Here is a 25214-nt window from a genome sequence, read left to right on the forward strand (position 1 = left end):
GCGCGGGCGGGCGGGCGAAGAACCCGCAAAAAACGAGTCCGGGCAGCAGCGGGAGCCACAAACACAGATCTTTAATGCGCTCAGACCGCGGGAGAACAGAACAGGCACGTACAGGCACCCCGAGCGCGCGCCCGCCGCCCCCCGCGCCCCACACGGAGGTTACAAAAACAACACGTGAAACCGCGGAATTAGTTGTAAAAACGGACAGGGAAGGGGGGCATGCACTAAGGGACTGACAGCGGGGGAGCGCCGCGGCGGAACCGGAGCCGCGTTCGGGGGGAGCGTGGGGAAGGAGAGAATGGAGGGAGGGGGCAGCGCCGGCCGGCCCCCGGCCCTGGGAACGGCAATGAACGGCGGCAATGAACGGCGGCAATGAACGGCGGCAATTAACCGCTTCACCGAGCTAACGGGCAGCCGCCAGGCGCGTGCCTGCCAGCGCCCAGCTCAGCGGGTGACAAGGGCTTCGCTCACACCATTCCCACAAAATGCCGAGCCTGGCGGTCGCGGCTGAGGCTGGCACAGCCAGGCGCCTTGCTGCCCTCCTGGGACACAAACCGAGGTACGAAGCAGCGAGTGACAACAGGCACAGGCCTCCCACACGTGTGGGGACGCGGCTGGGGCCTCGCTCCCAGGAGTGGCACAGACTGGCACGGGCTCCATCCCGAGTCACCTCTGCCCCTCGGCACATTCTGCCTGACTGGCCTTGGAAAACACACCAACACTTTTGTCTGCAGGTCAGAAAGCCCCACGGGGAAGCTCTGACTGCAGCGTACACAGTAAATATGCAGACGAGCTGTGGCTGTGCTTCTCTAGAGAAGAAACCAGCCAGGTTTCCCACTGCTTTGTCACACCAACTATCGGAACTGTAAAGGTACTAAAACCAGACTTGAGCCCAGCTTAGAAACATGTTTCAGCTCACTTCGTCATCCTCAATGATGAACAGCTTTTTCAGAAGAGATCAGGGCCAAATTTTGTCTGTTTTGCCTTAGCTGGACAAGTGAGGCAACTCTCAAGTGCTGGAGACATAAAAATGAGGTGGATAAGTACTAAAAGGAAGAAAAAAAAAAATCTGAATTTTAACATATATAAACAGAAGGAAAAAATATAATTGAGAACCAGTGCTACTGGTGTGCTCACAGAGGGTCAGGTGGGTCTTTTGGAAAGGGCTGAAGCGTTACAAAGGTCAGGGCAGCTCAGGGCTCCAGGCACAGCATGGCCCTGACCACTGCGCTCGCTGCGTCAGGACAAACACAGGGTGTCCACACTGGCCTGGACTGAAAACCATCCATCCAGATTTATTTATTCCTACTAAAACAAAATCCTGTTAAACAGTACGTAACTCTGTGTCTCTACAAACTCACAGCTATCTGCCAAACAATAAAAATCCCAAACTACAAAAGATGAGTTGTATTCAGTAAATATAAATGGGAAATTTAGGCTTTGTGTAGAATGTTTATCAGACTATTTACAGTGCAACACAGATCGTTTGAGTTCAGATCTCGCCAGCTTCTCTCTCTTCTGACCTCTTGGAACGAGATTTGCCATTTGTGCTCTCATGCCGCCTCTCAGAAGAGCTCTTCTCTTTCCTCTCTCTGTCTCGGGACTTTTCTCTTGAAGATCGATCTCTAGAAGATCTGAAGTACAAAGTAAACCATCGCTATCAGCTTCACAACTTAAAATTGTCGAATACCCACCGAGCAACATCTTTCCCCATCAGGGCTGTGGGATACAAGTTCCATACAGGAATATTCCTGGGTATTGTGGCATGGGGAGTGGGATCCCCATGACAGCAACTCTGGGCCCTCCACAAGGTTTCCGTCAGGGAACGTGGGCTCTGCAGCGCTGAGTGCACGGCACAGCCTTTGCTACTCCTTCCTCAGAGTGATCCTTTCAACCTGTTGCCACAGGGACTCTCTCACGTCTTCCCTGCTCCCCTTACTATTTTTCTGGGCCATACTGAAGTGCCTGCAATTTCTTCCTCATCTCAGTTCATGGCTTCCAGAGCAGTTTTTCATTATGCCCTAAGCTACTGGCTTTCTGCTCAACTGCTTTAAATACCAGCTGGATTCTTTGCTGGCTCAGCCCTGGGCTCCTCACTTTGCATCCTGACAAATGCTGGTTTTGGCAGCATCCCAGGTTCAAAGTCAGGATGATACAGATTTATATTCACAGCCCACCGCACGGGCACATCTTTTCACAGCCACAGATTTTCAGCAGCGCTTGCCTGTGTCAGCCCACACAGAATTAAGCAGAAGGCTTCCCATTAGGTCTAATCTGAAAGGCTGTTTCTTGTGTGATTTCCTGCCAGCTTAGGGAATAGCAGGATTCAAAAGGAGCTGATTCTGAGTGAGCTCAGCAGAGGCTCCCACATTTTACTCCAAGGCTCAGTACACAGGGTTTTGTTACAGTCATAACAGAAGGTACCCTAGAGGTTCCACTTTCATTCTTGTTGATTTTAAGGTTTGAAAATACTGCACAAGTGATACATCAAAACCCAATAGCCATTTCATTTTCATGAAACTGTCATTTAACATCAGTCTGTCTGATGACATTAACTCTCTACCTGTTCCACAACAATGCCTGCTGCCTGCAGATCTCCTACCCTGAGATCTCCAGATCCTGTGACACCCTCTCCATTTCTTTCAGCAAGTAAGACCTCAGACCAGCAGAACCTGAGGGCAGATTCCATTAACTCTCGAGGTCAAAACAGAAGCTACCCTCTTTCAGGAAACAGTTTTTCTGTTTGTTCTCTTGTTTTTGTTCTGTTTTCTTAAACTGATCCTGGCCTCTCCCCAGCTCTCACCAATTTGTGCAGGTGTGTCAGCTGGCCAATCCCCCTGCAATCTCAATGGGCTGGTTTGGATGTGTTCAAGGGTTCCGAAGTAATCCCTTACCTGCTCTTTAGTAATAGTTATTACAGGATCTTCCTCACTTCCTAATTGTCCAAACTTCTTTTCTTTATTTTTCATGTTCAAGACAGATTTAAAAAAGCACTTTAGTATCTCAGCCATTGGAGAATCAACAGCATTTACACCCCCCCTCAATTATTAACAGACTTCTTTTTCAGACCATTATTTCCCTCCCCTTCACCAGGTATCTTTAAAAGAAAAGCTGTTCTTACCCCTTAGCTAAGCTGACACAAGACACACAACAGTAGGTTTGTTTCTAGAATTGTACTTGAGTGCTGGTGCCTAATCAGGTGGCAGTGCTAAAGCACTCCCTTGTTAACCAGGAGTCTTTAAAAAAATCCAGATCTAACCTCAGCAAGCACCTGAAGGTAGACTTGCTCCTGGGCTTAGAAGGGCTATAAGTTAACAATGATTCCAGTCAATTTTTCTAATACTCTATACACACTTGCCTCATCCTTCCTCCAACACAGAGGCTGTTTTGCTGAATTTCAGAAAAACTTTAAGCCCTTCTTTGGACTATAGTGCTTCTCCTCAGAGACAGAAGAACAGTATACTGCTCCTGTATTGCTTTTTCAGGAGGAAAAAGTGCTGATTCCTAAAGAATTCTCTCTCTCTCTCAAGCAGCCTTCTAACAGGAGGCTCTCCCCAGACCTCAAATCATAGACTCATTCCCGATGCCAGCACTCAGAGAAGGAATCTGGGAAGCAGAAAATAACTACAGAAGTATAACATCCAAGCTGCCTCTCAGGCACTTGGCTTTTACAGGCCCAGGGAAGCTCAGTCAGCTCAGAGAGGCTTCATGCTGCTTGCCATTCAAGGAGCATCTTGAGGCTCAGTACTGCAAATCAGGGAACCTGTTCTATCTCCTGGACTCTCAGCTGAGATCTTGCTGTACAGCTGCTGCCCTCACATGAGGCCACTGGGAAATCCTGCTTTGGCCCAGGAGCTGGCACAGGCCACCACAGCTGCTCTGGAGAACCCTGCCACACTCCTGCTCACTCTATGGGCTGGGGAGGTCACTGTGAGCCAAGGACTCCCCTTTCCAGAAGCACTCCTGTTGGGAATACATACTTGTGTTTTGAACTCCTGTCTCTGGACCCCCGGCGGTGACCTCTGCTGTGGCTGCGGGAACGGCTCCGGTGGCGCCTGTGTCGGTCCCGGGACCGGGAGCGAGACTTCCGCCGTTCCCGGGAAGCTGATCTGGAGCGTCTTCGCCTCCGCTCCCGAGACCGTGATCTGGAGGGAACACAGATTGTCTCAGTACCTCAGATCTGCACCCCTGAGCCACCTCTCAGATGCTGCTGAGTAACAAATACCCAGAGCATCAGCACAGTCCAGCCCTGCCCGGCCACACCCCTGCTGACACCCAGGGCTGATCACCCACACAGCGGGCAGTTCCCTCCTCCTGGGCCTTGTGCTACCAACAAAATGCCAGTGGGTTATTCAGTTTGCTGTGGCAAGCTTATAGATAAAGCTCCCACCATTATTGTAAGCATGTGGCAAGGGCCAGAGCAGAGCTTACAACCCTGCATCATGCACAAGTGAGGCCTGTGTAAGTAGAAGAGAGGCCAAAGGAAGTGGTCTGTGAAATCGCCATAATCCTAAGAGAATCTTCCTTGTGAAAGTCCTGCACTTTAGAAACAGATTTATTTCAGCCTGCTCTAAAAATAAGAAAGATGCCAAAGGAAAGCAGTAGAGAGGGAGATCTCCAGGTCCGTGATCACAGACAATGTTGCCATAGCATTAAGGCAAGCTCTTCCCAGAGATGTGGGGGTTTTAATCTCAACTCTATTTTCACATCTGAGGTATTTTATATATATATATATAACAGATACTTCAGACATTAGAACTATGGAAGTATATCAGGTATTTATTGAAAGAGGCCTCGAGGACATTCATGGGCTCACGCTCTGGAGCACACAGAGCCCATCCTGGTCAGGCTACTTGGCACCTGCTCTACAGCAGCACCACCAAGCTGAGCAGCACCACTGAGGTGCCCACACTGCACTTCCCATTTCTTTGAGGGAGCAAACCAGACACTGAGGCATTGAGTGAACTGCATTTGTGAGACCCAGGAAAAACCTCAGTAGCTAGAGAGAAACACAAACAGGCGTTTGGGAGAACCGCAGAACTGGGCACTCACCTTCGGCGATCTCTATTTCTTGATCCAGACCTGGAAAGAAGAGGAGAGTTAAGAGAGAAATGATGATACAGCCAGTGGGTTTTCAGTGGGAAAATTTATCCACCCTGGCAGCTCTTCACAGGAATAAGCAATACCCCAAGTGATGCATTAGTTAAAAAAAAAAAAAAAGCTTGCAAATGAAACACTTAATTAGCTTCAATTTTGGGAGCAAGAAGAATTTGTGAAAAACTGGAAAACGTGAGTGTCTGCACACTGAGCTTCCTGTCACAACAGAAAAGGTCTAAAAACCAATTCAGGCACTATTAATAAAGCACCACAATGAGCCTTTCCAACTAATTTTCTATGCATATTTGTTATATACTCTTTACTCCCTGCTGTGTAACACCAGCTGGATCAACTCTAACACTTTCAAGAAGTGCCACTCTCTAGTCAGAAAGACATCTGCCAGTTTTCTGATTTTCGTTCCTTTGAGGCAGTTCCATGTTAAAGGGGTTTTAATAAAGAAAAAACAGCCTTTTCTCACTCCTTGTATTCGTTTACCAAACATTAGAAGGAAATTTCCATCAATCATTTTTTCCCTTTTGGGGAAGATAACTAGGAAAGAAGAGGGGACAGAGCCACCAGAGAAGAACTGTTACTGACAAGTGACAGAGATATACTGAAAATCTTAGAAAGCACTTGAGAAGAGTAATCCAGGCCCTGCTGTTCTTTCTCAGATTCCACGACCTTCAGGGCTCCTGTGTGGCACTCTGAGCTTACTGCTGTCAGCATTAGCTTTTGACAGTTTGTAAATAACAAAGGCAGAATTCTTTCAACTTCTGCAGCACTATTACTCAGCACCACTTAAAATACCACTGCACACAGAAGCTACACCCTCCCTCCTCCTCTGTGGCCACATTTCAGAGCCAGCTGAACATAACACGCTGTCTGAACAGTCTTGTTTTGCTTTAATTAAGAAGTGGCTCCTCTCCCTGTTTAGTGACTTCGAGACTCACTCCTGTAAGTGCTCCCCACTGCACACACTCACACAGAGGTTCCATCTACACCCCACAGAGCTGGTCTGGCACTGTGACAGAAGATACGGCTGAAAGCTACACACAGACAAGGATTTAAGAAGCAATAGGCAAGCATCTGTTTTAATAATATCATTTAAAACCATGCCTGGATAAGACAAGATTAAGAAAATCAATGTGCACTGACGTTTCTTCACAATGAAATGGGATTGTTCAATCATGGTAGAAAGCAAAAAAAAGCCCCCAAATTTAGAAAGGAATTCAGGTAGGACTGTAAACAAAGTGGAGCTGAACTTGGAGTCTGCAAATGAAACATGCACTGTGGCAACACACATGACCAGGTGAAGAAAAAGCTGATAAACCAGGAGAGCAGGACAGTAACCACACGCCTCCATTCCCACGTAACAGAACTTGACAGAGCAACAGGACCTCCTGTAGATAGCTGGCAGGCAGCTGGATTTTTTTGATGGTTGTAATTACTCCAAGTTCTTAATGTTCTTTTTCCTCCTGATCACTTTACTCTGAACCACCAGTGCACACATCCACAAAAGCCCTTCTACATCCCCTGAAAAGCCTGGCTACCCTTCCATGCCTATGATCTGAGCAGGAGTATGCACAAAAAACACCTGATAATCACTTCCTAGAACCAGACTTCAGAATTCAGGAAGTATCCAACAAAACAGCATTGTTCTTACTCGCCTGAATCATTGTACAGCAGGAGACTAAAGAAGACTGCTGTCCATAGGAGCAAGAGGCTGAGCAAGTCTATTAAATTAATTTTTTCCTCTTTTTTTTTCCTCCCTGTATGACATACTTTGTGCTGAGTTTCATAACCTGTCTTTTGTCCAGCTTAACACAAAGGAAATCCGTTTGGCACCTCCACCAGGTTTGTTTGCTGGTGTACTCTGGAAGCAAACACCAAGGTCTGTACTTTCAAGCGTGCCACTCCTCCACAGAATTCCAGTCTTAAGTACTGGGTACCCAACGGCCACATCAAACAAAAGACTTATGTTTATTATCACTAGGGTGGCAATCCAGTTCACTCATTCCTATGTGGAATCACAGATTATTGACAAATTAATTACAGCTGTGAGAGGCAGAGTTTCACAAGGGAATCCACAGGTTTCCAGGGATGTCACAGTGCCTGTCAGTTACCAAAGACTCCCAAAGTCAAGCCATACTCTTACTGAAGTAACACCATGAAGATGCTGCATAGGAGGATACAACAAGAAGAGTTCTGAAGGAAACATGTTTCCTGTGGTTCCTTAAAGTACCAAGCTCTGGCTAAGAGTCTGTCTGGAAGGTGGTAGAAGTCACCAATTAGTTTTTGATGAAAAAATGCCCCTGTGAGTATCGTGTGCACAGCTCCCAGCAGATAAGGGACTGAGAAATCTGGACTCTAACCTCAGTTCTGACACTGAGTGTCCACTGGGGAAACTACTGTCCTCCCTCGGGTCAAGTTCTCATTTTGGAGAGGCAATTAATTTGACCTCTTCTGTATGGAATGCCTGACTCCTTCATAACAAGTTTTTCTGTGGAGCACACACGTGCCCCTGCACCATGCCAGAGCAAAGGCCAGTCACAGTCTCTAAGTACTGTCACATATGGAAACAGCAAGAACTCAGACTTTAGGCCAACTCCATGTGGTTCTTAAACCTTTCCTATTTTAAGCCTTAAATAAACATTCAAAAGCAGCCTTCAAACCCCCTCATCAGATGCATCCACATATGGACTACCTGTGAACATGAGAGGCTCTTTAGCTCTCAAGAATTGAGGGCTTGGGGTTTTTTTAAAAACCACTGAAACAAAACCACCACACCACAGAAGGAAGAAAACCAGCATTTTGAGAAGATGTGGATCAACAAAGAGATCCAGAGGATTCTTCCTTAAGGCAACTCTGTTGAGCAACTTACACAGAGAAATTACCTCCAGGAAGAAGAGGCACCATGGAGAAAGTGAGTCCAGGTTAGGCAGTGTCCTGCTGTGGGTCAGGAAGAGCCTGCCATGAAGCAGCTGCGTGAGAAGACACTTCCCATTTCACTTCCACATCGCTAACCACAGCAGCAGCAACAGCAGTCCCTTTTGATTAACTCCAGCAATCATCAGGTAGCTGCAGATCCTGCAGCTCCCAAACTTAACTGCATTACAGTTGCATGGATAACAGAAGGTTGTGAGGCTCTCCATGAAGTGCTACAGTTCGACAGAAAGCTGTAGCATGAACTGCTCCTTCATATCGCACTAGGCAATCCCCAGAGAAAACCCACATAAAACGCCCTAACTGGAGTTATGCATAATATGCATATAATAATATGGATAATGAATAACAATTTGGGGCTTACATCTTCATAATACATTAAAATCACCATGCTGCTTCATGCTGGTATTTGACAGCAATTCCAGCAATGTATAGCCAGAGCCAGCACCATCTTAGAGCACACTGCAGTTATAAATCTCATATTCCTCAGACAAACTCACTCTTCAGCTGACTCTGGGTTTCAAAAATAGCTCTGCACAGGCAGCAAGGTTGGGGTCTTTTTGATGCAAGAAGTACGTGAGGAAAAACACACGAGGTAAGCAGGGAGATGCTGTGACAATCCGAACAACATTCCTACCCAGCCACTTCCTCTGCCTGACCCCTGCCAATAACCACCCTCCCCACACCAGGCTGTTTAACTGAGCTGTTTACACACAAGATGCCTCTTCAGCTCAAGTACACAAGAAATTGTTTTTCCAGTTCAGCTGGCAAGATGCAGAAGAGCTTGTCCTGAGAAAACTAATGTTCCAGCCCCTCCCACTGCTCAGGAATTACAGACATCTGAGCAGGTGACACACATGGCTACAACCACCAGAAGCAGCCACTCCTTGGGATCCCTCAGCTTCCTTAGGAAATGCTTGCCAAAGCTGTGTCAAAAGCACCTCACTTGCTGTAGGAAAGTTACAGGCAGTCCACTATTTGGCTCATGGACACCAGCCTGTTACCATCTCCAAGCCTCCAAGCAGTGAGGAGGGCTGTCCAGGGAATTTCTGCATGACTACTGCCTTTTGAGCAAGCCCAGTCCTCACTCATCTTAAACTTTCCCACTCAGATGCTCTGGATGAGGGTATTTTATCCAGACTCAGATTCCCTAAAACAGGGATTAGACCAATATAAGCCTGAAGACTATGGGGAACTCCCATCTTTCAGACACACAGTAGAGGTTAAAATACATGTACAATCACTCTGAGGTGGAGGAGTGGAGGGTTTGTGCATTGCTTTTATCTTTAACTGAATGCCAAGATGCTCACAGAGCATCTGGAGCACATCCAACAGCCACTCCAGAAGCAGATGCTGAATTCCTGCAGTGCTCATGTACAAGAAATCAGATACTTCTAAACTTCACAGGCCAGTTCCCAGGTTCCACTCACCGTCTGCCCATCCTCTCCTCTCGTTCTCTCTCCTCTCTCCGTCTCAAACGATCCTGGTTTCTCTTCTCTTGCTTTTCTGCCACTGTTTTCTAGGGGAAAAAAATAAATCCACATCATATTTCAGCCATACAGTAACAGGTCAGATCTGCAGGAAGACCATTCCAATAGCAAGACAAAGAGCCATTTCACTGCATTTTATGTGCTAACCTCTACCAAGGTTCTCATTTTTCTCAGTTGAGGCACTGACCTCAATGCACTGTGAGTGAGGCACAGGAATCACAACTCTTACTCAGCTAAAGGTCCCTCTTTGCAAGCAAGGCCAGTACCACAACCCATTACAAATCATTTCAGAAAACTCCTAGTGGTTTCAAGACCTTTTCACTGACAGAACCATGTGAAACTTCCGTTCAAACATTTCATTAAGAGGTCTCAAAGTCAAAAAACCCAGAGTAAAAAATTTCAGTCATGTCAATGAGAATGACCGTACCAAAGCTCCAAGGAATAAATTACAGCAGTGGTCTGGTTTGACTGATTCTGAGGGTACATATTTAGTTACCTAGAAAAGACAGAACAGAACCCAAGACAAGGCTAAACAAAGCCCATTTGATGTTTTAGGGATTCTGCAATTGGAAATTTCTGAGCTTTTACAAGCCCTCTGCAAAGAATTCTGTATTAATTTTAATAGAAATGTTCGAGATCTTCGGAACAACAACGAGAAGGTTTAAAACAGAGAGGATTACCCTCAGCTGATCCAGTTTCTCACGAATCTGAATGAAACCCAAGTGTAATTTGCCTCCAAAGTGGTCAGCAAGACGCCGGTCGTTGTCATGGAGACCCAGATATGCTGAACAGACTTCACACACACGCAGCTTCTGCTGCTGGAAACTGGATGCAGGCATTGAATTTCGGTATTCTTCCTACAGGGAGGCAAGAAAACCCACACAAATGTCAGGGAACCCTTACATAGACACAATCCTCCAGGGAAACCCCTGCAAAGAACTGCTTTGAAGAATCTAAACCCACCCTCCCACAAAGGAGGTGCCACACAAATGCTTTGTAGGCACAGCTAACCCTACAGTCTATCCCTGCAAGGGACTGGTGCCCAAGTATTTCAGAGGACAAAGCCCTCCCCGCCCCAATCAGCTCTCTGCACTAGATAAAAGTTTCTAAAAAGCTTTTCATCCACCACACTGCCACCTGTTTGCTGGCATAGGGCTGGAAATACAAAAGGCGGTGCCAGCACGCAGGAAGAGGTAGGAACCATCCAGCCTAGCCCAGGCTCCTGTGACAACTCACAGGGGAGCCAACACTGTACCTCTGCCTCTTTCTTTTTTGCTCGGACTTTCTCCACTTCCATCAGGATCTTTTGAGACTCATCAACATTTCCTTCAGCTCCCAGCTGTTCAGCTTTAGCTAGGAGTTTTCCAATGTCTTCGTTCAGCTCATGTACTTTCTCTGCCTGAAGAGAATAGTTAGTTTTTAGTAAGACAAAAATGTGATAAAGCTTGCAGGACAACATTTCATTTTTCTTTAAGAAATACAGCGTAACGAAATCAGCTGTTGGAAGATGACCATGAATCTCCAAAAGTCCCCAACAAAAGGGACTGGCGGACCAATGTCAATGCAGTCACAGACACATGGCAAAGAGAGAAACTGGATGTGGAGAGATCATGATCTGCCAGTCATTTCTGGCTTACAGATCAGCATAGAGACCACAAAATCAGCTTCAGAAATGTCTTATATTGGCCCAATTAGGCAAGTTCCCAAAAAGGAAATTCCATGAGCATTTGTTAAATGAAACAAAAATCACGGGATGATGGACTTACTACTCTAAATTATTATGGTAACATTTCATAGCATGGGGGAGAAACCAGTATGCTTTATTTCCAGCTAAAGCAATCTCTTTTAGAGTCCACAGTGCTCCGTAAGTTTGTCCCCAGAATGGCCAGAGCAGCATTTGAGGAGGATGGCTGGAATCTCCAAATCCTCTGTGGAGCCTAACTCCCCAGTATCACTGGTGTCAGAGAAGCAGAGCACCAGTGTTCCCACCGAGACTTTGAGAACTGATGTTTAATGAGAGGCCAATACCTTTGCAGACACTTCAGCACTGATCTCTTCCTGTGTCTCAGCCAGGCGTTTCTTGGCCAGTTCTGTTCTCCTGTCACACTCTGCAATGAAGGATTCCAGGTGATCCATCGCCTGCATGATCAGACAAAGAATTATGAATGAAGGTGCTCTCCGTGCCAGATGTAGCTTTGACAGCCAACAGCTGCTATCCCTGTATAATGCATAAACAACCTCAAGAACAGATGCTTTGAGAAAAAAAACAAATGACACTTTGCAGAACAAGTAACATTTGACCCCTGCCCTGTAAACCTGACCCAGTTCCTTTACTGACAGATCACAGCGTGCTCACATCAACACTGCTTTGCACTGGAACTTCCTTCCTATGCAGGAGCAACAGGCACAAGGATAAAAGCACTGGAATAACATGAGAAGGAAAGACAGAATTGTGCTTTCCCTTGATCTGTTCCATCACAGAAAGGTGAAATGAAAGCTAAATCTGACAAAAGTTGAACTACTGAGCAGAAGGCTTTTAATGTTAAATCTCTTTCTGGGACAGGGCATCAGGTTACAAGGACCTGGTACAGAGCAGCAGGTGTGGGGCCCAAGGAATGCCAGGGAGCCTCCCAACTAGCCGGGATAATGGGGTGGCAAAGGCATTAATTACTTCTACATTCTCAAGTCAGCAGTCAGGCTGACATTCAGGAAGGGGCTGCACATTCTGGACAGGTAACACATCAAATAACATGATGAGCTGAAATGGTCACTGAGTTCCACTGTAGCCCAATAACTTCAAGAAGCCATTTCCACAAAAGTAACTAAAATTTCTCCATACTTACATCCAGCTCAAAAAACAGGTCTCTCTCTTTACTTGCAATCTCATAATCTGCTCGCAGAGCCAAGTCATGGATCTTTGTACATTCTCCCAGGTCCATTCGCTGTTAAAAGAAAAAGGAGAACCCACAGTAGAACCCTTCATTACAGCACCAAGCAGCAGATCTCTCTTGCCAACTGCATCATATCAAAATAAAGTCTTTTTATGATAAGCAGCTGCTTTTTAACCTGTCAGTACTAGAACCAGCCAGAAGAACCACATGCTTGCCTGAATTCCTTTTCTAGGTGTTCTGGGAAGAACATTAAAACAGCCCAAATGCTTTAAGTCCAGTCTTACTCCTGCTCTAAGTCCCAGGACAGCCTCAAAAATGGCTGTGAGGGAGGTGGGTCTCTTTCAATAGGCACCAACTGCAAATGCCTCCTATTGTGGAGCCACAGCACAGCAAAACATAGCTGCACCCCGTTTAAAGCTCATCTGGAAATGCACATCTGTGTCGGGATGAGCCCAAGTAACATATGACATACCAAATTGTAGGACACACAGAGAATGCTTCCTGTCAACAACAAAAGGACTTAAAACAAATAAGGGCTACAGCCAGCAGAAATGCACAACCCCCCACTCAGCAACAACAGATTGTTGATTCCACAGCCAGACCCTTCCCACATCCAGCTGCAGCCTGGAATTTGAAAACCTGCCCAGCAAAGCTAAGTCCTACACATAAGCCCATTTAATGAGAGACTTAAGAGCATCTCCCAGAAAGCTGACCTGCGTGCTGCCCTTCCCTCCCACTGCACTTCATGCTATTTGAATTTCTTCTTTTTTCTCCCACCTAGTAGTTAACATGAACCCAAGTCAATTACGCTCTCAAAACATGCAAGCTGCATTTCAACATTATCAATTTGTATCAAAGAACATTTCTCTTCCTCTTAAGAGTAGAAAATGAAAATGACATTTTGAAAGCCAAAACAGTAAAAGCCCTAATTGTGAGCCACTGTAGGAATGGCAGGGTACATGTCATTGCATGAAGGAACACCCCACCCCACCATCCTCTTCTCTCACTGCCACCACTGTCCCCCAGGAGCTCAAACCTGAACATGCACAACAGGTGTCAACTCAGTGAACTGCAGAAAAAGCTGAACTGGGATAATGCTGAAGCCCTGTGGAAAATCACAAACTAAAGCTGGGGATGCTTATGTGAAACAATGCAGACAGCAGTGTTTAGAATGAAGCAGAGCAACTACAGCAAACTCTACCAGTTTACACTCAGGTTTTCAGCAGCTGCCTGTTACTGGATTTTCTCTTCTAGAAAAACAAAAATTCCAGAGGACTTGCCACTATTTAGCCTTCCTCATTTTGCTCAGATTTACCAGAACCAGAAGGCCACAGGCAGCAGGCTACAGAAACAGACACTGCATCCAGAATATTCCTGCTGAGCTCTCTAACAGTAGAAATTTAATGCCTACAAAAAAAGAATGTTGGTACTTTTAGAGCTTGATCGTGTTCCACTTCAGGCAAGCTACTTCAAAGAATGCTAGTTACTGTTATTTTATCACAAAAATAACTTTCTATGACATGACATCTTTCATTCTTCTGGTCATTCTACTGAGATCACTTTCCAAGACAGAGAGAAAATAATGGTATTGGATGTGATTGTCACACATCATAAATATTCTTATCTGAGCTCTTCCTGCAAGCTGAGCCACTAACCGCACTTCAGAGAATGGGTTCTGACCACTTAAAACAGCCAGCAATGCTTCTGAAGCTCCTGTTCCTCTCCCTGTTCATTAACAGGCAACGAATCCCTCAACCTCTTCCTCAAGAAAGAACACTCAGTTCTCACCAGCTTATAAACTTCAAATTTTCCTCCCCCTCCTTTGAGATGTTCTAGTGCAAGGAGACTTCCACAGGTATTGCTCACTCGGGGTAAGACCACCAGCCCTTCTGCCTCCAAGCATCCTCTCATCCCAAGGAGGGCTGTCATCAAACACTCACCCTTTCCACAGAGATCATTACTTGCTCCAGTCAACACTGGCTGGTTTATAACACAGGCATGTGAGACAGGCAAGCAGCAGAGCCTGAGTTAAGATTTAATTCCCCATACACACCAAGATTAAAGACATTTAGATGTCACTGATCGTTAGTCCTGCTCACATTTGCTGAGAAATCCACATTCTGAGGTATCTCTTATGATATCCACTGAACTGGCAACTCACCACAAAATTAAATTTCCACAAAGAAAAATGTGCTTTAATGGTGATCAGCGTTGCAGAGTTTCATCCAAATGAAAAAGGAAAACACAGACATCCCTCTCACCCCACAAAAAAACCCAACCAATTCTAGAACCTACGGATTTCAACTCATATTTCCCAGTAGGGGACATGATTAATTCCCTGGATGTAATTTCCAAGGTATGTTCAACCTGGGCAGCTTTGAGGCTCATCTGCCCACCTCTTAGTGGAGCTGAAATTCAGGAGAATTGCCAGCTGATGCCATCTCTCAGTGTGCTACAATACTTTCACTGACAGAAATATGCTTGCCACAAGCTGCAGAGAGAACTCAGCACTCACCATGAACTATGTGGATGACAAGGGCCCTGGTGACAGCCCATGGGCTCACTAAACCAACTTCTGTTCTCCCAGAACGTTCCTCCTTACCCACAGAGACCAAAGAGAACCACTGTGGCTTATTTAGTGGCAAGTTTAGACAAGTTTCTGGGGTCGAAAAGACAATCACAGGAACAAACCAACTTAAAATGACAGCTCTTACGATCAGGAACACTGGTGCACCTAAACAAAGCAAACATCAACAGGCCTCCTGCAGCTCTCAGGAATATTCCAGAGTTTTGCTTACAGTCTGGACTCCTTCTCTTACTCTGCACCTGAAGGTCAGTGAGTGGGACTCCATCACATTTCACTGAGCACAGCTACCCAAGGGATCAGCTTCCTGCTTGCCTTCAATCAGCTTCCCACTAAGGAGTATCTGCACACATGGAAGATACAGCGGTAACAATGCCTTCAGGGGAGGACACAACAGAGCAAGCACCAGAAGGCTTGGAGCATCTGTTGGAAGTTTCCAAGAGGTCCAAGGTCCTGATTTCTGCAGTAGTACACCCAGAGATGGATTATACCTGACCCAGCTGAGGCAGATTCACCCATACAGCTCTTCCGTAGCAGAGCACCATAAAGCGCCAGTGAAGCTGCCTGAGATCACGAGGAAAGACTGCACATTGCAGCTAAGTTTCATTCTGTACTGGCAGCACTGACAGCTGAAATGCTGTTCCTGTTCTGGACATCACATGTTCTTTCAACACAGATCTGGAGCACCAATACTTGCTCTTGCCCCCAGGAACCTGCTGACAGAGGTGTAGAGCTCCACACCCTCTTCAAGGCCACCACATGATCATGTGAGTGATCCACAAGATCACTGGTGCAGGAGCAGTCTTCCTGTTCCTGCAGTTTCTGAGCACAAACTCTACAGCAAGAGGGAAAGGACAACTCAGTCAAGCCAAGTAACAACAGAAGCAAAAGAAACTAATTCCTCAAGGTGCTTCTCTGCCCCAGGAGACTCACAACCCACCTGAAACAGTTCAGACTTCCTCCATGCTTTGGCACCAGCTCACACACATCACTTAGTTCAACCCCTTAAACTCATCATTTACCCTCTTCCTGAAAACCTGTCAGAAGAGGTAGAAGGCAGCCTTCATCTTCAAAACACCCTTTGGGCCCCAAGAAACTGTTGTAGAATCTCTTGTCAAAAAACATACCCTGACCACAGTGACCTATACAAAGGATGGAAGTTTAAAATTCTGAAATGGAGGTAAGGTCATATGGAGGCTGATGGAGCACTAACTGAAAAACACATCTGAGCTTCAAAATAATTTTTAAAAAAATAGAGGTACAGAGATTGGTATTCAGCTTTTCCAATTTTATTCTGCAAAGGCAGCCACTGAGAAGCTAAAGTTTGAGTGCTCAGAGCAGAGGCAGCTTTTGCTACAGCTCCTTCTACCAGTGCTGCCACATGCCTGCTATGGCAGTGACACAAGCAGGGGCAGCAGTGCCAGCCCTCCCTTTGCAGGAGACCCTCTGTGTCCAGCCAGCTCCCTAAAGAGAAGCAGGAAGGGCTATAAATAACCACAGCATCTCTCAGCAATCTGGTTAAGTGGACAGACACTGTGAATTGCCACAGTATTTAATGCAAACAGGGAGGGCAAAGATGGATTTCAAACGTCCATATTCACCTCCATCCTCCAACTGCAATTGTCACAGCAATGGTGACAAAAGACACACTGTTTTCTTTCCAAAGTCAGGCTGCAGCTTTCATCTGGGAGCCTCAAACGAACACTTACTTCACAAGAGTTCACTGTTAAAAGCCCACATCACCTTCTGCTCTCAGAGGTAGCACGTGAGCCAAACCTTTGAATGCTGGCCAGCTCTGTTCCCACAGGGAACAGCAAAGGAGCTGAGACAACTGTCTGAAACCAGTCAGGCAGAGTGACACAAACAACCAAGCAGCTCAAACAACCAACACTCGGCCAGAGATGTGATCTGCCATCACCACCCCAATAATGACAGAAAAGCTGCAGTTCCATCAGGGTTGGGGAGAGGAGACTGAAAATCTCCAAGGATTAGTGCAACAGCCTAGCTACAGGCTTGGAACCACCATAAGACAAATTTCAAGCTCTATCTCAAACTGCTAAAAAGAAATAATTTAGCAACTTCACACAGGATTGTGAAAGAAAAAGCATTTCAGGTCGATTCTGAGACCTCCTGGCTTTTTTTTTTTTATTTTATTTGAGAAGTGAGAGCAGTTGCATACACAGATCACAGGAACTGGAATTAGGATTGTGACTGCTCCCTGGGCACGGAAAGCCTGATCTCTCCTAGAAGTCACCCACCCTGCACAGACAAGAGTTGTACCAGCATCCTCCTCACCAGAATCCCTTATTACAGAGGACATACTTACTGTTCCAGCCAGGATATCATGGGGACAGCAATCCAGAAGGTGGCTCTTGCACACACGATCGTCCGTAAACTTCACCCTTTGTCTGGTTTCATCTCCTGAAATTCATGTGTGGTTTAAATAAGGAGACATTAGAACACCAAGGGAACATAGGTGTCGGCATGAATATTTCACCTCAATATGCAGATTAAAATATTTGGTGCTCCTGCTCCCCAAAATTACTAAAAAAAAAAAAAAAAAAAAAAAAAAAAAAAAAAAAAAAAAAAAAAAAGCTTAGAGGGTAACAGGATATTCTGGAACATTTATAATTGGCAACAGACACTATTTTAGCATTTATTCATCCAGGACACCATGTTAAACACACTGCTGGTGAGCCAAGCAATGTCCAAGGCCTGTCATCCACATAAAGAAGCAGCACAGCCAGAAGAGAAAAGGAGACAGACAGGCTGGCTCGCAGCCAAAACCTGTTATTTTTTTCCACCCTTTTTGTTTTTTTACTGTGAAGAAGGGGCAGGAGATACCAAACCCCACGCTATCAGATCACAAAACAGGGCTGTGCTGGGCAAAATTTATAGGCAACTGCTCTTTGCTCAGGTGATAATTGAGCCATCGGTCCGTTTGGTTTGGAACCCAACTACGCAGTGTGTGCTCTCCCAGGCCCTGCAAGGAAGGAGCTGGCAGGTCCTGGCCTGGAACACACCACGTGCTTCCCACCCATGGCCCACCCTCAGAGGACATTTTACACTCAGGAGCCACTTAAACGAGACAATATCAGAAAAGCAAAAAAATAAATAATAAAAAAAGAAACAAAGTTAGTCAATACACACTGCGAGCTCCAACACATACTATACCCATCTGCATTCTTCAAGACCTCAGCTGCAGAATTTTATGCCCATTGTTGAAAAGTTTTAAAGGAAAAGCTTTCTTGCCCACACCTGCAGTAAGGAAGTCAGGGGAATGATACATAAAAGTAAAGGCAAAGTGGTAATTGTATGTGACAATTTTAAAGCTCATCTGTGCATATGACACAGGTATGTGTAATACTAAAGTATGAATATAGTTTAGGATTCACAAGCATCCAGGAATAATGTTGTGTCTACTGAAATTTTTTTTTTTATTTTTTTTTCTTTCTAAGCTACACTTTTAAAGTTACTTGTGAAAAAAAGCAAACACTTTTTTTTTGTTATAACAGCTTTAAAAATTGGTTGTGACTCACGGCTCGATGAACATGAGGCTTTTCTGCAACTCCCTTGCAGATTGATGTAGGCAGGCAAAGATACACTGAACCTTTATAAATAAAATAGAGGGGCCACAATTGTTCAGTTTGTATGAAATAAAAATATGGGAAGCAATTCAATAGCAACTCAATACACAGAGAAAGAAAAGCACTTATTCACTTACGAAACAAAGTGCAAAGTGCCTGGACAGCCCTGTTAACGTGCCAAAGGGAATTTAAGTACCCAGCGAGTCGCAGAAGGGAGACACAAACTGCAGCGGGACCGTATTTTGCACGGGCTGTCACCTTTCTCGTCTCGGACAGCACCCGGCGCGGCCGGCGCTGCAGGCACACCTACCTACGCGCCTCTGGACGTGCGGGCACGGAGCCGGCCCTAAGCCTGTCCGCGGCAGCCGGGGCCCGGAGCGGCGAGGCTGGGGGGCGCCGGGCGCTCTCTGGGGCCGGGGGGCCGGCGGAACCACCGCGGCCAGGCGTGGGCCCTCCCGGGCTCCCTCCGCCCCGAGCGCGGACAGGCCCAGGCCCGCTCCGCCGCCCCGAGGCTGGAGCCGGGCGGACGGGGGCGGATCGCGCCGCAGGTCCGGAGCGGCGGCAGCAGCCGGGCCGGGCCGGGCCGGGCCGGGCCCCACGCGGTGAGGCGGCCGCCAGGCCGCGGCGTTTCCTGCAGGCCCTGCCCGCCCCTACTCACCGTCCCGGGCCGTGCCCATGAGCTGGTCCAGCAGGGCCCGCATCTGTGCCTGGGCCGACATGGCGGGACCGGTCCGGAGGCGGCGGCTCCGACTGAGACCGGGACCGGGACCGGGGCCTGGGGGGGCGGCGGCGGCGGCTCAGCGGCCTCAGCAGCGGCGACGGGCGGCAAACGCCGAGCGGAAGCAACCCCGCCCTGCGCCGCGCTGCATGACGGGAAGGGTAGTCCGCCAGGGGGCGGGATCCGAGGGGCGGGGCTGGAGGGGTGATGCGTGGTGGGCGTGGTCAGGCAGAATGGGCGGGGGCACCAGGGGGCGGGGCCATGATGAAGGGGCGTGGTCACTGTGAATGGGCGTGGTCAGGTGAGGGGCGTGGTCACTGTGAAGGGGCGTGGTCACTGTGAAGGGGCGTGGTCAGGTGAGGGGCGTGGTCCGGCGGTGGCGGGCAGCTCTGCGCGGCTCCGGCCCCGCCGCGGTGGGACCGGACCCCGACACCGGCGGTGCCCTGGCTGCCCCGGCAGCCGCCCCAGGGCTCGCCGGGGGTGGGCACAGTAGCTGGGCCGCAGCGGTGCCCCGGGGCCAGGCTGGTGCCCGGAGCAGGCCTTGGCTGCGCTCGCTGCCGTCCCCACCGCACTTGTGGCAGCTCGGGGCTACCGTGGGGAATGTGGGGAGGGGAAATGTGGGGTAAGGAAAGTCCCTGCCTGGGGTAGGGGGTGATAGGACACATGGCCGGGACCGGGAGGAAGCACCGGGAGGCAGGGTGGATGCATGGACAGGGGGACGAACCCCCTTGCACATGGGTACAGCCAGGAGAGGACCGAGGACAGGGCAGGACAGGGCTGGACAGTCCGTGGCTGCTCTCCCGGCTGAGGAGGGAGGATGAGGCCGTGGTTTGCAGGGGAGCTTGGGCTGTTGCGAAGCTTTGCCGTGTGCTGCGTTCCCTGTCTGGCTTTCTGAGCTCCAGCTCCATCTCGCACCACTCCCGCGAGTTTTACCTCTTGTTTCTTCACCGGGAGCTCCCGGCCCCGGCTGCCCTATGCATGCTCCCTATGCCGGAGAAATCCCACCTGCTCTTTTTACTGCCACAGGGCTACAAAGGCGGCGAGGGTTAGAGCTAGAGCCCTGGTGCAGGATGCTCCGTTTGCCATAGTCATGCCTGGTTTTCCCACAGATTTAAAGCTTCGTTGGCTTTCAGGGAAAGGCAGAATGAGCCAGCCCCGGACAGGACTGTGCCGCCGCCCCGCTCCGGTGCACCATCCCGGGTGAGCAGAATCAGCCTCATCTCAGACTGTGGTCTGCCACCTCCCTGCTTGTCTGCGGGGGTCTCTGCGGACAGGAGACCCCTTCCCTGTGGGACGGGAGCTCCTCGTGCCCGGCCCTGGCAAGGTTTGGAGCAGGGATGGCCACCCTAGACACTCGAATGGGTCCAAAACCACATGCCCAAGCCTGTTGCAGGAGCAGCGGCATTGCCTGTCCCTGCTGCTCGCCCTTGGAATGGTCCTGCTGAGCCCTGAGTGTTCCCTAAGTGCGTTATTCCTTCCCACAAAGGACGGACACCTCATCACTCCCAACTCTGTGAGCCGGCAGCCAAGTCATGTGCTCCCCACACCATGTCCCACACCTGGACCCCCTCGCCAGCATGCCCAGACCCTTCCCACCCGGGCAAAGGGACAGCGCTGCCCTTTCCTCCGGCCGCACTGTCCCGGAGGCTGTGGAAGCTCTCCCCATCTCCTGCGCTGCAGGAAGAGGGTATGGGGCAGAGATGGCTGGGGACACCAGAGGAAGCCGCCGTTCCCTGGGGATCGTGGTGGGGGATCGGGGTGGCTGTCCTGCTCCCAGGGCTGGTCCCCCGGGTTGAAGCCGGCAGCAATGCCAGACCATGCCAGTGCCGAGCCGTGCCAGGCGGGTGGGTGACAGTGGGTGACGTCGGGGAGCAAACCGAAGGGTGCCCGTGGCTAATCAGCTCCCACCCGCCGTGTTTGCCCAGCAGTGCCCGGGTGGCTGCTGCTCCCGCCCCGCGTTGCCGCTGTGAGTGTTTAGGGAGAGGAGAGGGAGCTGTGCGGAGCCGGAGCCGGTGCCCAGCTCCGCCCCTGCAGGGAGCCCCAGGGCTGCCGGCCCGGGGAGAGGGTCGGTGACAGCCCTACCCAGGCTGGGACACTCTTCTCGCCAGTGCTGTCCCCAGGAGCTGGGGACACCATCTCAGCACTGGGGACAGCTCAGAACAGGGTGCTCAGGGCAGGGGGCAGGGAGGGCTCCGAGAGAGAGACCAGGAGCTGCGGTCACTCCAAAAACAGGAGAGGGGGACAGCTCTGGAGCAGGGCTGTGGGTGTCCCCAAGCCCAATGACCATTGTCCCACTCCCTGAGTGTCCCCAACACCGGTGACAGAGTCTGGGTGCTGTGTCAGGCCCCTGCCATCCTGTGCCCTTCAGCTGTCAGGGGCAGGCTGTCCTGTGTCCTCTGGCCATCCTGCGTCCCCAGTCACCCTGCATCCCCCAGCCATCTGTGTCCCCTGGCCGTGGTCTGTGGTGCCCCAGATGACCCCGCTGGCACGTCCTGCTGCCAAGGCAGAAATGGCACCTCTGGCACAGCGCCTCTGGGACCTGAGCTGATTTTCATCGTCCCTGTCCTCACAGGGGAGTTGCTGTGGGGGTCAGCACGGCCACAGGCCATAGCACAGACACAGGACACACAGGGTGAAAATGCTGTCATCCAGGTGCTGTCCTTGCCGTGGGGCTGGCTCAGCCATTCTCCACATGGCATGTTCACCTTCGCATCCACAGATTCCAAAACCTCTTCCAGGGCTGGTCGGGGAGCCCAACATCCATTTCAAAGGGGCACAAGGCTGGAGATGGGTGGTCTGAACTGCATGAGGGTAGTGCAGCACCTGGGGGTACCTCACGGAAAGGCTTTGCCCACTGCAGCAGCAGCCCCTGTTTGCAGAGGCATCGCTCGATACGCAGTATGTTCTTCAGAAGATCCCTACTCCAGGAGTCAAAATAGCATGAAATTTAATTTTACGCCTATTTGACAAAGCTTGATTTCGCCTCCAATCAGCAGGGAGATAAGAGCCCTCGGCACAAGTGTGCGGGCAGTTTGGCAGCTGGGGCTGCCGATTTAATAGGTGAATTTACAGGGACAACACTTGAAAATCCCCTGGCTAGTGAACCATTAAGGTGAGCCCTGCCTTCCGTCCCTGCGTCCCTCCCCGCGCCGCTCTCCCGTTGCTGGGTGCTAAAGCAAACCCCAGCTCTGTTTACCGAGTCTACTATTACAATACGGCTACCAAATATTTGCCAGCCGTCAGCTCGCTGCTCCGCTATAAATACTTCAGGCCCAGGTGGAGGGACGGGCAGGGGGAGCGGCGCGGGAGCCTATGCATGGCCGGGCGGCAGCGCCAAGGTGAGTGCGGAACCGCGGCCCGGGCGATGCCCTCCTGCCCCGGGGGTTTTTCCGGCTGAGGATGGCGGCGGGGCAGGCAGTGGGGTGGCCCCGCTCCCCTCTCCCCGCAGTCCGGAGGTGTGAGGCTGAGCCCCCCCGACAACCCACCCCGGGGCAGCACGGAGGCAGGACGGGGGGTACCGCGGTGGGGACGGCACAGAGAGGGACACACAGAGATGGCAAGGACAATCTTGGGCTGGGTGCAGGTCCCGGCACCATGCTTGGTGTGGCAGGAGCAGGTCTGGTTCCCCAGGATTTGTTCCCTGCCCTGAGACCCTCTCAGCATGGCCAGGGGTGTCCTGCAGAGAGGCAGGGGTGGGGATCCTTCAGCACAGGTAGTACAAGATACAAAGGGGCCACATCCAGCTCAGCGAGACCCAGCGGTGGCCAGAGCCCACCGGGGCAGGGCAGGGAGGCAGTGGGTTCTCTCAGTTGCAGGGGAACCCACGGGGCCATTGTGTGGGCAGGGCATGGGGCTCGATGGCACTGAGCCCAGCATGGCAAGGTGGGGGCTGAGCCCCATTCACCTCCATGCACAGCCCTGTGGTGAAGGGGAACATCCCTCTGCCCCACAGCTCTGGAACACATCCCCACTGCCCTTCATCCTGTGGACATCGGTCTCCCACAGATCAAAGTGAACATCCTTGCTGCCCCATGTCCCATGACTTAGGGACATTCCCATTGTCCCACATCCCATGCCTTGATGGGGACATCCCTGTTGCTTGATATCCCAGGGTTCAGTTAGAATATCCCCACTGTCCCATGTCCTGTTGCTTGTAGGGGAATGGCATCTCTGCTGCTCCATGTCCCATGACTCAGGGTTATGCTCACACTGCCCCACATCCCATGTTTTGGTGGGGACACCCCTGCTGCCTGCTGTCCCAGGGCTGAGTGGGGACACTGCCCTGTTTCCTATGGCTAGTGGGGACATCCCCAATGCCCCACATCCCACATCTCATTGCATGTGGGGGACATCCATGCTGCCCTGCAGCCCCACCTTGGCCATGATGTGGCACAACATGGTCCCCTGCCCTCTCAGGGCTGCTGGGTGGTGGGTCAGGGCTGGTGCCAGGGTGTGTCACCCTGACCCCGCTGTCCCTGCCCACAGGGTGAGTCCCGGGGGTGCCTCTGAGCGCTGACATGGCTGCGGGTGTCATCCAGCCCCTGGCCGAGTTGCGGCTGCCCTCGCCCTTCCCACACGGCCTCCTGCTGCCCACGCACCCTGAGCCTGACTTCCCCGACGTCTCCGAGGAGGAGGAGGAGGAGGAAGAAGAAGAGGATGAAGAGGAGGAGGAAGTGGAAGCAGTGGAGGAGAGCGTGAGGCCGGAGCTGGCCGGTGTCTCCAGCACTGCCGAGACCACCCTGCGTCTCCTCAAGTTTTCGGAGCTCATCAGCTGCGACATCCAGCGCTACTTCGGGCGGCGGGGCCGGGAGGAGGCCCCCAGCAGCCGCCCCGTGCCCGAGGACTGTGGCTCACCCCAGAGCACTGAGGCTGTGCCCGAGGCTGTGGTCCCACGGCGCAGCCCGGGGACCACACACATGCTGGGGCCGCTGGCCGAGCTCTTTGAGTACGGTGTGCACCGGTGCCTGCCCGCCCGGGTGGCCGGCAGCAAGACACAGCGGCTGGAGAGGAAGTATGGCCACATCACCCCCATGCACCACAGGAAGTTGCCACCCTCCTTCTGGAAAGAGCCAGGCCCAGGCCCTGCCAGCCTCCTTCACGCTGGCACCCCTGACTTCAGCGACCTCCTGGCCAACTGGACAGTGGAGCCAGGGCCAGAGCTGCCAGGCACTGGGCGGGAGCTGCCGGGTCGCCTGGGGCTGGAGGCTGAGCCCTTTGCTGGGCTGTGACCCCACTGTGGCCCCAGAGCCCCCAGTCCCGCCACGTGCCACCCAGTTAATGATAAACCTGGTGGCCCCAGTGCCAGCACCGGGGCACTCAGAGCTGCCGGGTCAAAGCTGGTGATGGGACGAGTGAATAAATGACTCCTGCCAGGCACCAGCGTGTGTGGTGTCCTTTGCCACCCGCCACTGTGGCATCCCTGCTGCCAGTGACAAAGGGCCACGGCTTGGCTTGACCCTCGGGGGCTGCTGGCTGCCCCGGCAGCAGTGGGAAGAGGAGGGAAGCGCGGTGCCGGCGGGAGCCAGCAGCCCGTGTTTACTCTGCGGCCCAAGTCGGTGAATCCCATCCCCTTATCTCGGCCGCGCCAGGGCAAAGGGCGACGCAGGGCCTCATAAAGCACCCGGCTGGCAGCACCCAGGGGGGACCCTTCACTGCCTTGGGTAGCCACTGTGCCTTCCAGCTCCCCTGCCCCATGGCAGGGTCAGGGATCTGGACCCACACAGGAGAGCAGGCCTGGCTTTTCTTCCCCACAGCCCCGCCACCAGACCTGGCTGTTACCAGGGCCCAGCTGAGGCATCCTCTGCTTTGTGGTGGGTTTTTGTTGGTCTTGAAAGGGAAAAGAACCCAGGAAGGGGCAGCCACCCCCTGCCTTGAGCCCTTCTGGGGGGGGCAGCCCCCAGGATG

The 25214-nt window shown here is 50.7% G+C and overlaps 2 protein-coding genes across 4 annotated transcripts; one reads left to right on the top strand and one right to left on the bottom strand.

Moving 5' to 3' along the window:
- Positions 1-51: 51 nt before the first annotated feature.
- Positions 52-19438, bottom strand: LUC7L (LUC7 like). 3 transcript variants are annotated; one of them, XM_032126403.1, is made up of 11 exons: positions 19251-19438; positions 18545-18615; positions 17332-17426; positions 12374-12472; positions 11559-11669; positions 10786-10929; positions 10211-10387; positions 9471-9559; positions 5053-5082; positions 3981-4145; positions 52-1634 (listed from the first exon to the last, which is right to left on the bottom strand). In XM_032126403.1, the coding sequence occupies exons 4-11, from the start codon at positions 12467-12469 to the stop codon at positions 1493-1495; spliced, it is 954 nt and encodes a 317-aa protein (XP_031982294.1). In that variant the 5' UTR covers positions 12470-12472; positions 17332-17426; positions 18545-18615; positions 19251-19438; the 3' UTR covers positions 52-1492. The 3 variants fall into 3 exon arrangements, with proteins under 3 accessions (XP_031982294.1, XP_031982292.1, XP_031982293.1); XM_032126402.1 differs by lacking the exon at positions 18545-18615 and adding an exon at positions 2895-2956 and having other exon boundaries at positions 1393-1634; positions 19251-19415; XM_032126401.1 differs by lacking the exon at positions 18545-18615 and having other exon boundaries at positions 19251-19415.
- A 3124-nt stretch (positions 19439-22562) lies between these two features.
- PERCC1 (proline and glutamate rich with coiled coil 1) lies at positions 22563-24686 on the top strand. The gene is made up of 2 exons (XM_032126421.1): positions 22563-22648; positions 23796-24686. The coding sequence occupies exon 2, from the start codon at positions 23828-23830 to the stop codon at positions 24536-24538; it is 711 nt and encodes a 236-aa protein (XP_031982312.1). The 5' UTR covers positions 22563-22648; positions 23796-23827; the 3' UTR covers positions 24539-24686.
- The last annotated feature ends 528 nt before the right edge of the window (positions 24687-25214 follow it).

The sequence above is a fragment of the Corvus moneduloides genome, chromosome 16 (genome assembly GCF_009650955.1).
Source record: "Corvus moneduloides isolate bCorMon1 chromosome 16, bCorMon1.pri, whole genome shotgun sequence".
NCBI classification, from domain to species: Eukaryota; Metazoa; Chordata; class Aves; order Passeriformes; family Corvidae; genus Corvus; species Corvus moneduloides.

Bases quoted from the DNA above. Each gene is read 5' to 3' on its own strand.
- LUC7L (XM_032126401.1), bottom strand. From the start codon at position 19,311: ATGTCGGCCCAGGCACAGATGCGGGCCCTGCTGGACCAGCTCATGGGC. The intron at 10,930-11,558 runs GTATTGGCCTCT...TATTCTCTTCAG, and splicing joins GTGCTGAAGTGTCTGCAAAG to GCAGAGAAAGTACATGAGCT. The intron at 5,083-9,470 runs GTGAGTGGAACC...TCTTCTTTCCAG, and splicing joins GAGGAGAGGATGGGCAGACG to GTCTGGATCAAGAAATAGAG.
- PERCC1 (XM_032126421.1), top strand. From the start codon at position 23,828: ATGGCTGCGGGTGTCATCCAGCCCCTGGCCGAGTTGCGGCTGCCCTCG.